Genomic DNA, 14,993 nt, shown 5'->3' with positions numbered 1-14,993 from the left:
CATCACTGTCAACATTTAAATAAATCTAGGTTAACACCAAAGTCCCATGTCTCTGAAATCTGGTTTCTGTGCAGTGTTCAAACATGGTATCTTTTAGATAGCAGTGTACAAGCCCAGCACCAACATTTCCCCAGTGTCCCTTAACTCGCCCTAATGCTGGGGCGATGTGCAGAGGCAGCATTGGAGTGCAGCACTCCAGCTGTGGTAAGTGTCAGAATATGTATGACGTGCTTAAAGAATGAATGAATCTCACTCTAAGCATGTACCCTATCCACTGGACCTCTCCCTTCACCAAATCTAGTTTATAAATAACTTTACAGCTGTTGCCTCTTAAAAAAACAGTGTTCTTCATCTTCAGAAGGTGCCCACTGGCTCAAGAAATAATTATCTGAAGGGCTGTTTTTGTTTTAGTAGCTGATGTGTATAGCATGTCCTTTCTTAAATTGTTTCATCTTGCAAATCCACCTATCTGTTAATTACTATCTAGATTTTCCCCCCACACTGGTATTCGAATAAATAACCTTGAAAAGGTCAGACTACTGCTGATTTTTCCTAGTTATGGTGGTAGGAAGAATACTTCATGCTTCCTTTATTTCATAGTTGCACGGTGCTTTTGAGATACTACTTTATATCTGGGGAAGCGCAGCAACATTTTTCTAACAAGTAACTTCCTTCAGTTGTGCTGTAAATAGCTTACAGATGCTTTTTTTCTATAATATGCAAAAATGGCCTATTAACACATTTTGGTTTAAAAGCCCTTGTTCCTTTTTAGTTCATAATAAATCTAGATGATCTTTGGAGAATTTTCCTCTCTCCCTTTTTTTAATCTCCACTCTGAGGAAAGGATTTATATAGATACCTATATTTATAGAAGTCTTTAACAAGTTTAAGTTAGAAGAGTTGTTTAAGGATTTCCTGCTATTTCCTTTTCATAGTTACCCTTTTCTAGTGTGGCATGTTCTCTGCTTCCGTGATGAGTTAAGTTATACACTGTACTATTGTTCCAGTAACTTTTTTGTTACCCTTTTTGCCTTAAATAGAAATAATCAACATTGCAACTGCATCCGGCTATGGGAATGATCTTGTTTACATTTGTCTTGGCTAAAGGTTATCATCTTGGTGTTAGGCTTTTTATTTTGTGAATTTATTTTTTTTTCTTTGCAGCACCATGTCCCCCCCGCACCCACCCCCAGCTCCAACATGTAGTGGATTGAACTAATCTGAATAATATGCTGTACAGTCTTTTTCAGACCTTTTCATCCACTTTTAAGAATCATATAATCTTATTGAAAGTTGGTTTTGATTATTTGAAATAAAACTTTCAGTGGTGGGCTTGGGAGAAAATTTTGACAGACCTCCAAAGAACTTTCTCCATCCCCTTTTCAGCCCTCTGCCCTATTACTGCAAAAACACTTGGTGTTTCATGATATGCTCTTTCTATTGTAAATGTTACCTATGGATAGTTTTGTAATGAAAGGGAATCAGTTAATGAATTTTAAAAGAAATAAATACAGGGGAAATATGTAGAGTTTTTTAAAGCTTATTCTGATTGTCATTTATCTTTCTACGAGTTCAGGTATATAAAGGTATTTGAGTCTTGCATCTTGAGTGTGTATGCTATCTTAGTAAAGGTGCATAATCTTCATAGCTTTTCTGCTTGCTTTTAAATGCTTTGCCTAAAATCTTATAAAATGGTCAGTCATTGCTCTGTTTCCTGTATGGAAGAGGAAAAGGTTTTTCTGGAACAGCTGAAAGACTAAAATGGAGGTGGCACCACACCCCAGATGTGTGGCCTTTAACTTTTATTGTTTACTGAGTCTAGCCCTGTCTATCTGTAATAAGTACCTACTCTAACATACAAAGTGTGGGAGTGATAACTGTGCTCTGATAAATATTGCTGATGAGTATTCAAGCTTCATTTTTGAAAAGTTGCTTTTTAAATATGAAAATATGGTCTAATAGTACAGAGTTTTATAGCCATCAAATAGTTCTTTAAATGGCACTCCTGTGTAGTTCTTAACTTGATGCAGTACTGACTGATTGGCTTTTGTTTTGTGCAGCCTATTATGTGGAATTAGATGCTTGAATTTTGTTAGAACTGCATTATTTTTGTCTCTCTTTTTATGACTGGAAGTTCAGTGACTAAAGTACTTGCAAGCATATGAAATAGTGGATGATCATGTGTTTGCTGTTCCACATTGTAGTTAATGAGAGGAGCTGATGATGACAAGTCTTAACTCCATGCTTCGTCCTCCATTTTCCATTTTGTCATTGTGTGGGTGTTACCTTGACTTAACACACTGCACATAGCTCTCTGTAATTTGGAAAACCAGTTTGTATACTTGTGTTGCTGTGCTCTCTCTGTAAATACATTTGCAGATATTATTTGTGCACTATTTTTTTGCTTGTTTAGAGGGTGTCTTGTGGCAGATAATTTCTCTACTGAGTTATTAACTCAGTGTATATACTTATTTTGCTTGTAATACCTGTCTGATGTGATGAATGTGTAGAATCTAAAAACAATGAGTATGCAACTTTGAAAAATCTATCGTTTTCCATAACCACAAAGCAGAAAAAACTGTCTGTTGGCATTTTCAGATAATTCTGAGTCCTCTCTTTTCCCTGTGTTTATGGGTTTGCCTGGCATGGGAGAAAGTTATATGGCTAAGTTTAGGGATGTGTTCATGAGTAGGTGTGTATAGTCATTCCAGTGTTCTGAATTAGACGTCAAGGTTTCCAGTCTCACAGTGCTTAGGCCATTTTGAGGATTTTGAGGAGAAAAGTATGCTGAAGTATGATTGGTCTGTCAGTTTATTTTTAACACGATCCTGTCAGACTTGCAAAAAGAAATAACGTTCAGGTTTCCTTTCAGTCCTCTTTGATTTGGAGGGAATTTTTTTGCTGGGGAGAGGGGATGTGTGTTGATACATCTTTGGCTAGTAAATTCAGACTAAGAACTGCGCAGAGATTTTAAGGCAGGTGACTTAACTCACTGTCCTCACTCCTGGCTCTTTACATGAGCCAGCTGGCATTGGTGTGACGTATCTTGCTGCTTATCAAGTAAGTTTCAAAGCAAATTCCACAGCACAAAACTCCTCAGAAAAGTAACCCACCTCTTGAATCCAAAGGGCAGGGAAAAGGTTTTCCAGTGATGCAGGATGTTACTCTTCCCTGACTACAGTCTGCAGAACACCCTTAAAGGCAATTGAGAAAATTACACCATCAAGGACATGTAGTCCTTTAGCTCTTCCTACAGTAAACTTCCTCACTTTCCAATGGGTTTGAGTTCTGAGGATTTTTTGGCTTTACCTGAACGTATGCTGAAGCCACACTCCAGGTGAGTGTTAAGTTCTAGAAAGGAACATGTATTAGCTTTTTCCATTCTCTCCTTCAGCTTACCTGTCCCATGCAGACACATAGCACTCCTGCTCCCACACTGAAGGTCCAGTGCTGGTTAGAAGGTCACTTGAATTCAGGTGTATGATAGTGCACAGAGAGCAGAGCTTCTGGACCCTAGACACGCATGGATAGCTCTGGAAACTATTTATACTTTGCTGTCTGCCCTTCCTTCTCCCAGCAACTAGAAAAATGAAACCAGTAAGTATTATTCATGAATCTAGATAATTTCAAGATGTTTATCCCTGTCCTAAGTAAGGGCTAAGGCAAGATAATAAATATGAAGATAGGAATAGAAACGAGTATGTTGATAGCAAAAGATCGGCAAGTATATATAGTGGAAATACAGGGATTACATAAAGAGAACCCTTCAAGGGCAATAGTAAAAGTCTGCCAGGGATGAGAGGAAGAACAGACTGTGTTGTTATGATTTATAGCTCATAGGTCATAATTTTATTAGCTTATAGAATTACCAACAGATTTGTTTTCATGTTAATTTTCTTCCTCGTCTTGTTAGGTTTGCTGATGTTAGTTATCAGCATTGAATAGTCATTTTTCTGACTTGCTTTTTTTTTCTGTTTCTGTGGTCTCATTTTCTTCTCTTGTGTGTCTTACCTATTTTACTAAGTGTGGAGATTAAAATATAGAACTATTTAGGGCATTCAGTCATTTTTGTTCTCAGTTCCATACGCTCATTTGACTCCTTGTTTCTCTGTTCACCCCCAAAAGTAATAAAAAAATGTTCTCTATTAAATTTCTCTGCCTCAGAAGTGCTACTACTGGAGGATCTTTTGGGTTGCACTGAGGTTCAGGGATACTTTTGGTCTTCATTGAGCAACTTGTCTGCGATTTTAAAAACTCAACTTTTAAAACTTGAGCCTCAGAATCTGTACCTTAGAGAAAGGTGAAGCATGAGAAAGCTGGGCTGACTATGTTGTCAAGTCATACTATTCTTACCTATTTCCCTGGTTGCTGTTGCCCAAAGTACAGCAGCACTGTAGTTTGCACTGATGAAGTCTGTGTCCTTTAGTATTAGACATTATTTGATATCTGGATGACAGCATGTATCTTTAAGCAGGTGATCTCCTTGCCCTTGTTCTCTTTCTGTAGGTCACTAGGGAGTCTCAAAAAGAAGACAGAAAGCAAACTCTCTGAAGACAAGACAGAAAAAAAACCAGCTCTCTGATAGTATCAGAATATCAAATCCAGTTGTTCTGATAGTCTTGCTTTGTTCTTGTTCCTGACAGTTTGTTAGCCTGTGGTTAACATGTTACAGGACCTGAACACCACAGAAGAAACATTGCAACACTCAGGATTTTGTAATGGTGGTTTTGTAACTTTGACTCTTGGTTTCTACAATAAATCTCAGGACTCTCAACATAATGCTGCTGCCCTAACACTTTATGAAATGAAGCAGGGGTAGTGATATTTTTTCTTTCTTTCTTTTGGGAAAGTTCTAGTCAAGCATAGGAGTAAGGATACTAGACCACTTCAAAGTGATTATTTTTTCCCCAAAATATTAGTTCTTTGTTTATTCTGTGTTGTGAATGAAGTGTTAGTATGTAACCATCTTTTTTTGCCTGATTTATTTCTTTAAGAGTGACTTTTGACACAGCATTACTAAATAATAATTATAAAATGTAACGGACTACGTCTTGTTTCTTTCTCTGTTTAAACAGAGTAAAAATCTAATGTGTATCAGTAGAGGACTAAATGTTTATTTTAAATAGTGAAAAAACTTGTTGAGATGTTAGTTGGTCTTAAAAACAGTTGTTTTGTTTACAGCTATTACTGTAATAGAGCAAGCTATGGTCTTGTTCTAGATTACCAAGTTATATTTGAAATGTGGCTGCAGTAAGACTTGTAAAAGAATTTTCTTTGGGCCTCAGTAATGTGTAGGAGAGCTTGAGGATAGCAATCAGAGGTATTTTTAAGGTCTTACTCTTCACAGGATCTGGGCATCAAAATGTAAACCTAGAGTTACAAAGGAATGCACGTGTCTAGATCTACCTGTCCTGCTTTAAGCTGTGAAGTCCAAAATAGAGCTTTTGAAAACTTTTACAATCACTGCACTGCTAGGAAGCTTTGACATGCTTAGCTATATAAAGGTCTGCAGCTAGGTTGCCAGAAGTTTCATTCTGTTGAGCAGCTCAAACTGCCTCCCATGTAGGCCCTAGGAAGCTCTCCAAAAGAAATACTTTTTCCACCTGTCACCCACAGAGATCTTGTAGTTACCTCAGTAGCCTCAGAGAATGCAAAATGGCTGACTCAGTTGCAGGCAAAGAAAGGCACCTTCTTTGCTTTCTTATCAGTAGCTATAGTATTAATCTAGGATGTGGAAAGCCTGTTTTCCTTTTGTGCTTAGATCCTGTATTCACCTCAGTAGCCTCAGAGAATGCAAAAAGACTGACTCAGTTGCAGAGTAAAGAAGGGCACCTTCTTTACTTTCTTATCAGCAGCTATAGCATTCATCTAGGATATGGAAAGCCTGTTTTCCTTTTGTGTTCAGGTGATTCATGGTCATGTTTTCCAGACGAGCCTCATAACTGCTGGCCTATGGAGTCATGCATGTTGCTTCTACTTCCGAAGTCTTTAAGACACTTGACGACCTAATTCCAGGGCAAGGGCCAGATTCAAGACATACTTGGAATGATTTTTGGTGTGAGCTCAGGTGGTTCACTGATTGGCATGATGACTGTTTGTGGATCCAGTTTTTAGATATCTGTGTTTCTGGTTACAGGTTTTGAGCTTGGGAACTCAGACATTCTCACTGTATGTGTGCCGAGTCTGAGTCTTGCTGGTGTTGAGTGGTTAGCCACTGCATCTCATCTTCCCAGAAGCTTGGGGAGAGGAAAGGAGCTGCTGTTTCTTCCTATCTTTCCAGTACATTAGGTGCACTGGGAACACTGGAGTCTTGTTACGTATTATTTTCTTTCAGAGTTGCATTTAATTTCACTGACAGCATCTACACCAGTTGTTGAGTTGTCCTTCAGAACACCTTCTTTCTCCTGAGCTGAGCTTGTTTTTAAGTGAGGGCTTCTAAGGAAAGGTGCCAGGAATTTCCTGTAAGTAGTATTTCACGCTAAGGTAACTTTTACACTAAGTTAACTTTATAATAGCAGAGACTTTCACTACTGTGCCTGTGGCACAATAAGCACCCTTAACTTTAAGCAAGTAAGTAGACCCCATGGAAATAGAGAAATGTATTCATGTGAATAGTTATACATTATTAAATATTTATGAAATAAGGTTTAAAACTTATGACAGTCTATTTGCAACTATTTCATAAAACTTCATGCTTCTGTCATAGCCCTGTGTTATAGTAAAATAAACTAAATGTTCTTAAAATTTTGACTTAATTGTAAGTTTTCATCTGAGGCTGCATAGGAGCATTCCAAGTAGCTTAGAAAAGTTTCAGTTTAAACATAATAAATTAATTTACATTATAATGATTTTTTAAAAATTGTTCTTCATTTAAAGAAACAAACAATATCACTAAAACCCACTCCCTCTCCCCCCCGCCCCCAAACAACCAAACCAAACCAAAATCCAACCTGTGTCCTGTGCTGCATTTTTGGAAATGTTCTGAAACTGTGATACAAATAAACCAGAAAATGTCAGAAAAGTAAGTTTCATACCTCATCTCTGCAATTGGTAGTTCAGGTTATCTCTTGCGGATTTCTGATTAAGTACTACTAAAAAAACCAACAGCATGCCCCCAAAAAGACCCACAACCAACTACAACAAACCCAAAAAAACAAAACGGCCCCCCTAGCCCCCAAAAACCACAAACCAAATAAAGATATCAACCCCAAGCAATCCCAAAATAAAACCCAAAAAACCTCAACAATTTGAGGCTTGGACTGAGTTTTTAATAAAGTGAAAATGGTAATTCATATAGTTTCTTTGAAGACAGCTTCAAAATGAATTCTCCCTGTAATGGGGGGAAAAAATGTTTTCCCAAATCCATTCCTCCTAATCTCTACATTTCAGTCTGTGTTATTTTTTTCCACAAAATTACTGAAAGCTATTGACCTGAGGGATTTGTTTTCCGTTCCAAAGTCTTGAAATTTTCCTCCTGGCTAATTACAGCCTATTACTCTAGACTTTGGTCCCTTAGCAGTAACATTTTCCATCTTAAGATGGGTTGTCCCATTCCAGTGAAGAGCATGTTGTCTGAGTGCTGAATGGAATTACTACCAGTGGAAACTATGCTGCAAGAGGCTCAATAAAGCAGCTGCTGTGCAAACCTCAGCTGTTTTTTCCATCCTCCTGAGCGCTGGTAATTAGCATAGGGAAGCTGACTAATGTGCTGACGTCACCTCTTTCCAGTCGCAGCTTACATTTTGTTCCTGACTGCCTCAAAGCATGCAGGACTTTGTTCAGGAATTCGTTGTCATATACAGGATGCTCTGAAACCTGCCTTTTTTTTTTTTTTTTTTTAATTGAGGGGCTGGACTTGTTTCTCTTATAAAACGCTGCCTGCAGGACCAGCGGCTTCCTTAAAAGTCATTGGTTTCTGCGGAACAGCAAGTCTCGCTCTGGTGAAGCACAAAATGCATTTTAGAAATTTTAACTACAGTTTTAGTTCCCTGATAGCCTCTCTGGCAGATAGTGATGTCTTCAATCAAGCAGAAACAAGGGTATGCGTTATCTTTTCTCTTTCTGTGAACTACTGGCATACTGAAGTATGTAGGTGCTGTTTCAAATTGTTTAAAATATGTTTGAAATCTGGATACCTTCATAGCAGTTTGATATGAGGGTCTTTGATCTCAAAAGGCTGCAACATATGTCTTTGATATATGAATGACTCTGAACTCTGGAAATTATTGGATCTTAAGCTATGTGGTTTTGAAAATTATCAGAAGTTTACACCTGGACTTCCTTGACTGTCTGTATATTATACTCTTCACTTGCTTATGCATTTTCAGTAAACATTTAGATTATAATCTTGGTAGTAAGATTCACGTAATTTATAGTACACTTTATACTTTTAATGGGATTTTTTGGCTGGCACTGTAGGTAAGAGCATGTTAAAACTATAAGAAATCTTCCCAGATTTGCATTTAGCTGATTAGAATTTGTATGATGTACATAATCCAGTCCTGATTACAGTGAAACATTGAATACTACTATACCTGAAGGACAAAAATAATGTATTGTTTAGTGTTGAGTTGCTAGCATGACATTTATGATCAATATAATAACGTTTTTTTAAAAAACCAACCTATATATATATATGTATTGCACAAATCTTGCAGGTAAAATCTTTTTTAAAATGTTAAATGTGAACTTTGAATGCAAAATAGCGTGGCTTTGGCTTACTTTTCATGGTTGCAGCCAGCTCTCTTTGTGGGGTACAGGAGGCTAACAAATACGGGCTTTGGGTGCAGAGAGTCCTAATCTTGTTTCAGAGCTCATTTTGAAGGAGCTTAAGTGTGGCTCAGCAAGAAGCAGAACAGCTCTGATTATGAAATATCTTTGCCATGTAGTGGTTATGCACATAGCTGTGGTGAGTTTGTGAAGCAGAGCTTTTCAGAAGGGAAAAATGACATTTTCAAGTAATCACTACCTTCTTATATAATCTTTCTTGCTTATTTCTACTAATTTGAAATGTAACAGAAAATAAGGGAATGTGATTTTACGTGCTTGTTATTTTTGGCTTTGTATTGAACTTCTAGTAAAACTTTCTGAAGAGAACATACTGAAAATACCTGGAATCTGAATGCTTTGTCTATTGCCATCACTGAAATAAGGCTTGTGACTGTTCTCAGTGTGAGCCTGAAACACTTTCCAAGAGCATGGCAGATTCAGAACCTCCTGTTCCTTTTTTTGGCCTGGCATCCTGAAATAAGAGTGAAAGCACTCTTAAAATAAATTATAGAAAAAATAGACAATTCAGGTTTGCATAGGAGCACAAACTCAGAGTGCAAAATAGATGTAGCCAACTGTTGATAAAGGTGCTTCAGTCTTTTCTTGCAGATAGGACAGCAAAGTAACTCAGCTGATCTGTGAAGGTGTAAGGTTTTGGTCCAGTTCCTACCCTCACCCCACAGTCAAAATACAAAGTGTGTCAAAGGCCCTTCAGGAGCTGTATGGTTAATACTTAAGAATTTTTCAGGAAAGATAATGGGAGCCTTTTTAGATTTCGGTTCCAGAAATAGGTTATTAAAATAGAGTTAAAGTAATACATTAATTTTCTTAAATGAAGTAGCAGCTATTAAAACAGAAGATGTTCATGAACTTTATTATGCATGCTGACTCACTGAAGAAAATGACATTTAGCTTGCAAATGTTTTTTTTCATTTTTCCTTATTAAAACTGTTGTGTTTGTTTCCTTGAAAACTGCACACTTAGACAAGGGCTTGTTTGGCAGATTTTTTTCAAGGCCTTTGGATACTAATTTTATAAGGCAAGCATTTCTTTTCCATATCTTACCAATGCTACTATTTCTGTTTAGTCACTAAATCAGAGTTACAATGTTCACTTATTAAAAATATATATGTTATCATTAATAAAAAAGAAAAAAGCTGCTATAGTGATAGGTTAGAAAAATTCATTGTAAAACAGAAGAAAAAGAAAAAGAAGTCTAAGCTCTTATAAATACATCAATATTCAAGAGTAGTGCTGTGCCCCTATTAGTAACTGCGGTTTATTTTTGGTTTTTTTTAGGGGAAAATGTAGAGTGATGCATATTTACTTTCTTCTCTGGTCCTTTCTTTTCAGGCCAAATTTGAATCGCTGTTTAGAACATACGACAGAGATATCACCTTTCAGTATTTTAAAAGCTTCAAAAGAGTGCGAATAAATTTCAGTAACCCATTATCTGCAGCAGATGCTAGAATTCAATTGCACAAGACAGAGTTCCTTGGAAAGGAAATAAAACTGTATTTTGCTCAGGTAAGTCTGTCTGTGATTAACCTTCAGAGCTACTAAAGCATAACTTACTTGTGATATGCTTCTACACGTCTTTATCATACTAATTATCACTGTTGGTTGTTTTTTTCAGTGTGATTAGAGAATCACAGGCTGTTCCAAAGCTACAGATATTTGAAGGCTATTGCATATTTTGCTTATATGTCTCCCTCTGTAGTCTTTTGATAACCTTGGGGAAAGGGAGTAGATTATAGTAATCAGCACAGTCAAAGACGAGTTTAACAGGGTGGGGGAAGCCAAGTGCAGTCTTGCCAACAGTACACAGGCACACACATGTGCTCAAGTTGTATCTGAGGGAATCCAAAGTGTAGACTTGCACATTCACAACTCTACCTGTTGATCCTGCTCTGATTAGTGCAGATTGATTAGCATACGTTTGTACTTGGAGATCACCATCAGTGCAGCTCTGTAGTTGGCTAGTGTCTGATGCTAAAGATGGAAAACTCTCAGGTTCTGATAATCTGGGTGCTTTTTAGTAGCTGCTGTGTATTTTCCTCTGTAAATTTAATGGGAAAATTAATCTATGTGTGTCTGTTTCAGATGTCCTTAGGGACAGTCCTGAAGGAGCCAGTTTATTTATATACCTTCTAGAATTCTCACCACTCTCACTTGTGGTAATGAGTTTCAACACCATTTGTCATTAGGCCTTAAAGCCCATATCCAGCTTCTTCCTACTTCAGTTTTTAAGGGCAGATATTTTCTGGTGAAATTTTTGTAAAAGTCCATGATGAGAAGATGCAGTTCTGCGTACTTCATTGCATGTTTCATCAGAGTTAATGAATGTGGTGGCTTGTCTGTATTTTGTATACTGGGTCTTTCATATAGCTTTCTTCAATAATGTTGTTACGTGCTGCCACCTTGAGTGCCTGTTAAAGCATAACATCTATCCAAACGTAAAAATTCCTCATGAAATACGGGTTCATTGGTAACAGTGATACAGCTTTGGCTATTTTGCTTTTTTTCAGACTTTGCACATTGGAAGTTCACATTTGGCGCCACCAAATCCAGACAAACAATTTTTGATTTCACCTCCTGCCTCTCCACCTGTTGATTGGAAGCAAGTAGAAGATGCTACTCCAGTCATTAATTATGACCTTTTATATGCTATCTCCAAGTTAGGACCAGGTAAGAAGGAATAGCGTTTTGTTGAGTAAAGCACCTTTTAAACTTCCTGAATTTCTAGAACTTTTCAAATTAATTACTGTCTACCAGTTGAATTTCTAATGTCAGAAAAAAGAGTATTAGTAAACAGTAGTTTCTTACATATATAGTGATTCCACAGGATCACTTGGAGGGCCCAGATCTCCACAAAGTAGTCAATTTTGTGAGTTCTAGAGAGCATGAATGTTGCTTCAAGAACATATTAGCTTGTTCATCAGAATTTTCAAGAAGCAGCTTCCTGAAAACAAAGAAACAGTTGTGTAGTTACATACCTTGTGAAGGGGTGGGAATGTCCTGTTTCAGACGAAGACGCTGAACCAGTTATCAGCTGTGTAGCTCTGTGCTAGAGCTACCTCTGGATCTGAGACAGTATGTGTAGGAGGGAAACTGTCAATATCAAACTTTTTTTCCTTCTTACTTTGTCTGCTGCAATTTATCCATTTATTGGAAACTTTGAGATAGCTTCACCCTGATAAGAATTTTTTTTTTATCAGTTTCCTCTTTTTTCCTCACTATCCAAACTACAGGAGATATTAAGAATGTATACTTACCCCTTAAATCTAGTGCTGTCCCATAAGTTGCTTTTCACTTCAGCTAAGCATGCTATGTAGTCTTTTTATAGGTTTATTTATTAAAAATAGCACACAGATAGGAGAAACAGTACTACCTGCTGTTAGTGTTTTAAACCAAATACTACTTGCAGAAATAGATCAAAAGTTCAGCTAAACTGAACTAACTCTGATTTTAAACGTGGTTCCATTTTTCAGTAATTAATGATCATGTTCCTTGATTTTATTTTATATCTCAGATAAGAAAGCCTTCTTAATGAGAACGGGTTAAAATTATGTTTCCCAAAATCTGCAATTCTGATGCAACCTGTTTGCAACAGTACTATTAAGTTCAAGGGAGAAAAATGCCTGCATTTAGTAGCAGTCTCAGAATGAAAAATGGGGTTTGAATAATTTTACTGTAGTGTTTTCATATACCTACTAGCTTAGGGAACATGTCATATGTCAACAGTAAAAGGGGGAGAAGGGGCAGGGCAGAATTTTTAATTCCTCATGCATCAGTTTTCCATGTAGTAGTTTGCATTTCACTGTATGCTGGTGATATCCATGGAGTCTAGTGAAAATAATGTGCATCTCACAGACCACTAGGGAGTTTTTCCCTGTGAAAATTAAGCCCTTTGCAATTTGTGGATCTACCAAAAAAATCTGTTTATGCTGGCCCCAAAATTGGAGTAGATTATTGCTAGTTTTTAATAAATACAGTCTTTTAAATGATGTGTGGATTATAATGGCAAGAGCAATTTATAGGAAAGCTATTACTGTTAGAAGTGGAGGTGTAAAATGCTGCCGTGTATCATTTGTTTATTTGTAAGCTAAGCAGATGATCCTGCATGTAAGTCTTTAAAACCATCTATCAAGTATTCTGTTGACATACTAGATGTTTTTATCAAAGATTTTGTTTTCCTGAAGTCAGGTTTTAAACAGAAGTCTCATAAATTTATGCTTGTCAGAATAAAAGTTGGTTTTGATGAAAGACATGAAATGAATAAATAAATAACATTACAGCTAATTATTTTATGGTTCAGAGCTTACTCCATGGGTGCTGCTTTATTTACTACAAAGTTTCCACCTAAGTTTTAGCAATATCAAAAGAATGCTTTTGGCCTTATAATAAATACTTATGGGTTTACTGAATAGTAAAAGCAGGTCCTGAAAGATCTCTCAATGAGATACCCTGCAGAGTAAGCTCAGTGGCAGATCTGTGACCCTTTTTCCCTTGAGATTTTCATATGTATTGTGAATATTACTGCCTTGGAACATGGAGTCAAAGACTTGGTGCCAAAAAGAAAGCAGTGCTTGTTAATCTAGCACAAGGGCTTGTGTGTTTCTGAAGAACTGGAAGCAAGAACCTTTTCCTCTATGAAGCTGCTCTTTGTGCCAGTTCCCGTTGCTAAAGTTCTCAGGGAAACAGAGCAGAGACCATTTCAGAGCCTTAGGACTCTGAAATGTGCTGCTTGCCACAAGTGTTAACAGTTTTGAGCAGCTGATGTTCAGATCACTGAAGTGATCTGAATGGAGATGGTTCTCTGAATGGAGATGGTTCTCTTCAATGGAAGGCAATGAATGTTAAAGTAACAAGAAAAAAACAAGGGAAGCTGATCAGAGAAGCAATGAAAATAAACAGTTTGCTCTTTCCTTGATCTAATGTAATATTACTGTTATTTAATACCTGGTTAGATTTAAAAGCAATTCTTTATATTATGGAGAAAATGGATTTTAGATCAATGGTCACTAAAATATGAATAATAGAACTTCTCCACACTAGCCTTTTTATATCTGTTTCACATTATTCATATGCGGAGCCTGCTATCTAGCTCTGCTGCTCCACAGAGTGCCAGAACAGCATTCGCCTACCTCTGTGTGAAGCAGGAAGAACTGCATCCAGCTTTCTTAATGCTGAAAGATTTCCAGGGGAAGGAAGATCCTGTGGTTTTGCTGTCATTCAGGGAAACAAAGTTTTTCTCTATGTGGTACAGAGGATAGATAGCCTTGTACACTTTGAATGACAAAAACCCATCAAGACAACTTATAGCTGCTCGTGTAGAGCACTTTCTTGAATGCCTAGATTAATTTACTTAAATTTGCTGATTTTAGGAGAGCAGCTGAGCTATGTTGCTTTGAAGATAGAACCTAAATACTTCTGGATAGTAAATATGACTCTTGGCAGTGCACCTGCCTGCAATATGTAACGTGCTGTGGCATCACATTTTTGTCATGAGTGTATTACTTACACAATTTTATTAATTCCTCCTTTTAGTAGTTTTTTCATACTTCTCTACAGAATTACTTCTTGTTAACCAGTTTTACTAATATTTTAATTTTCAGGAGAAAAGTATGAGTTACATGCTGCAACTGACACTACTCCTAGTGTTGTCGTCCACGTATGTGAGAGTGACCAGGAAAACGATGTGGAAGAGGAAACAAAGAAACCCAAGCCAAGAATTATTCAGACAAGAAGGCCAGATTATACTCCTACCCACTTCAGTTGAACCACTGTTGTTTTTCCAGCATTATGAGTTGATATATGCAAGGGAAACATTTACTATGGAAACAGCAGGTCACAGGTTTGGTGGCAACAGTTGTAGTAGGAGAAATGCAATAAGTTTGCTCAGAAAAAATACAGGAAGTTTCGTCCTTATTTTTGATGCTGTGGGTTGATGGATGACATAAGTGTGTTCCCAGATGACTGAGAACAGAAGATAGGCAGAAGACATTTTGAGACACAACAGGACAAACTAGGTTTATTTTTGGGGGGTACTGTAGGCTGTTCCATTATAAAGCAACTGGGGGAAGCTTTCTTTGTTCTGGCTCACATAAATCCTCAAACTAATAGGCTAGTCATTGTGTAGAGTACATAATGATAACAGAGGTGGTTTTAAAGATTAAGGTATGGGAATTGTAAAGCTTTTTCTTATAATACATTTTGTGCAT

General features: G+C 37.1%; 1 protein-coding gene across 1 annotated transcript; it reads left to right on the top strand.

The window, feature by feature from the left end:
* The first annotated feature begins 7,920 nt into the window (after positions 1-7,920).
* On the top strand, positions 7,921-14,816 carry RCAN1 (regulator of calcineurin 1). Its single transcript, XM_010000411.1, has 4 exons — positions 7,921-8,039; positions 10,123-10,296; positions 11,298-11,457; positions 14,388-14,816. Exons 1-4 carry the CDS (start codon positions 7,953-7,955, stop codon positions 14,549-14,551), a joined length of 585 nt encoding a protein of 194 aa, XP_009998713.1. The 5' UTR covers positions 7,921-7,952; the 3' UTR covers positions 14,552-14,816.
* Positions 14,817-14,993: the final 177 nt, after the last annotated feature.

This window comes from Chaetura pelagica, unplaced genomic scaffold, assembly GCF_000747805.2.
Source record: "Chaetura pelagica isolate M959 unplaced genomic scaffold, ChaPel_1.0 scaffold244, whole genome shotgun sequence".
Taxonomy (NCBI): domain Eukaryota; kingdom Metazoa; phylum Chordata; class Aves; order Apodiformes; family Apodidae; genus Chaetura; species Chaetura pelagica.
Note: the sequence above shows the minus strand (reverse complement) of the source record. Positions and strands in the feature narration are given on the sequence as shown.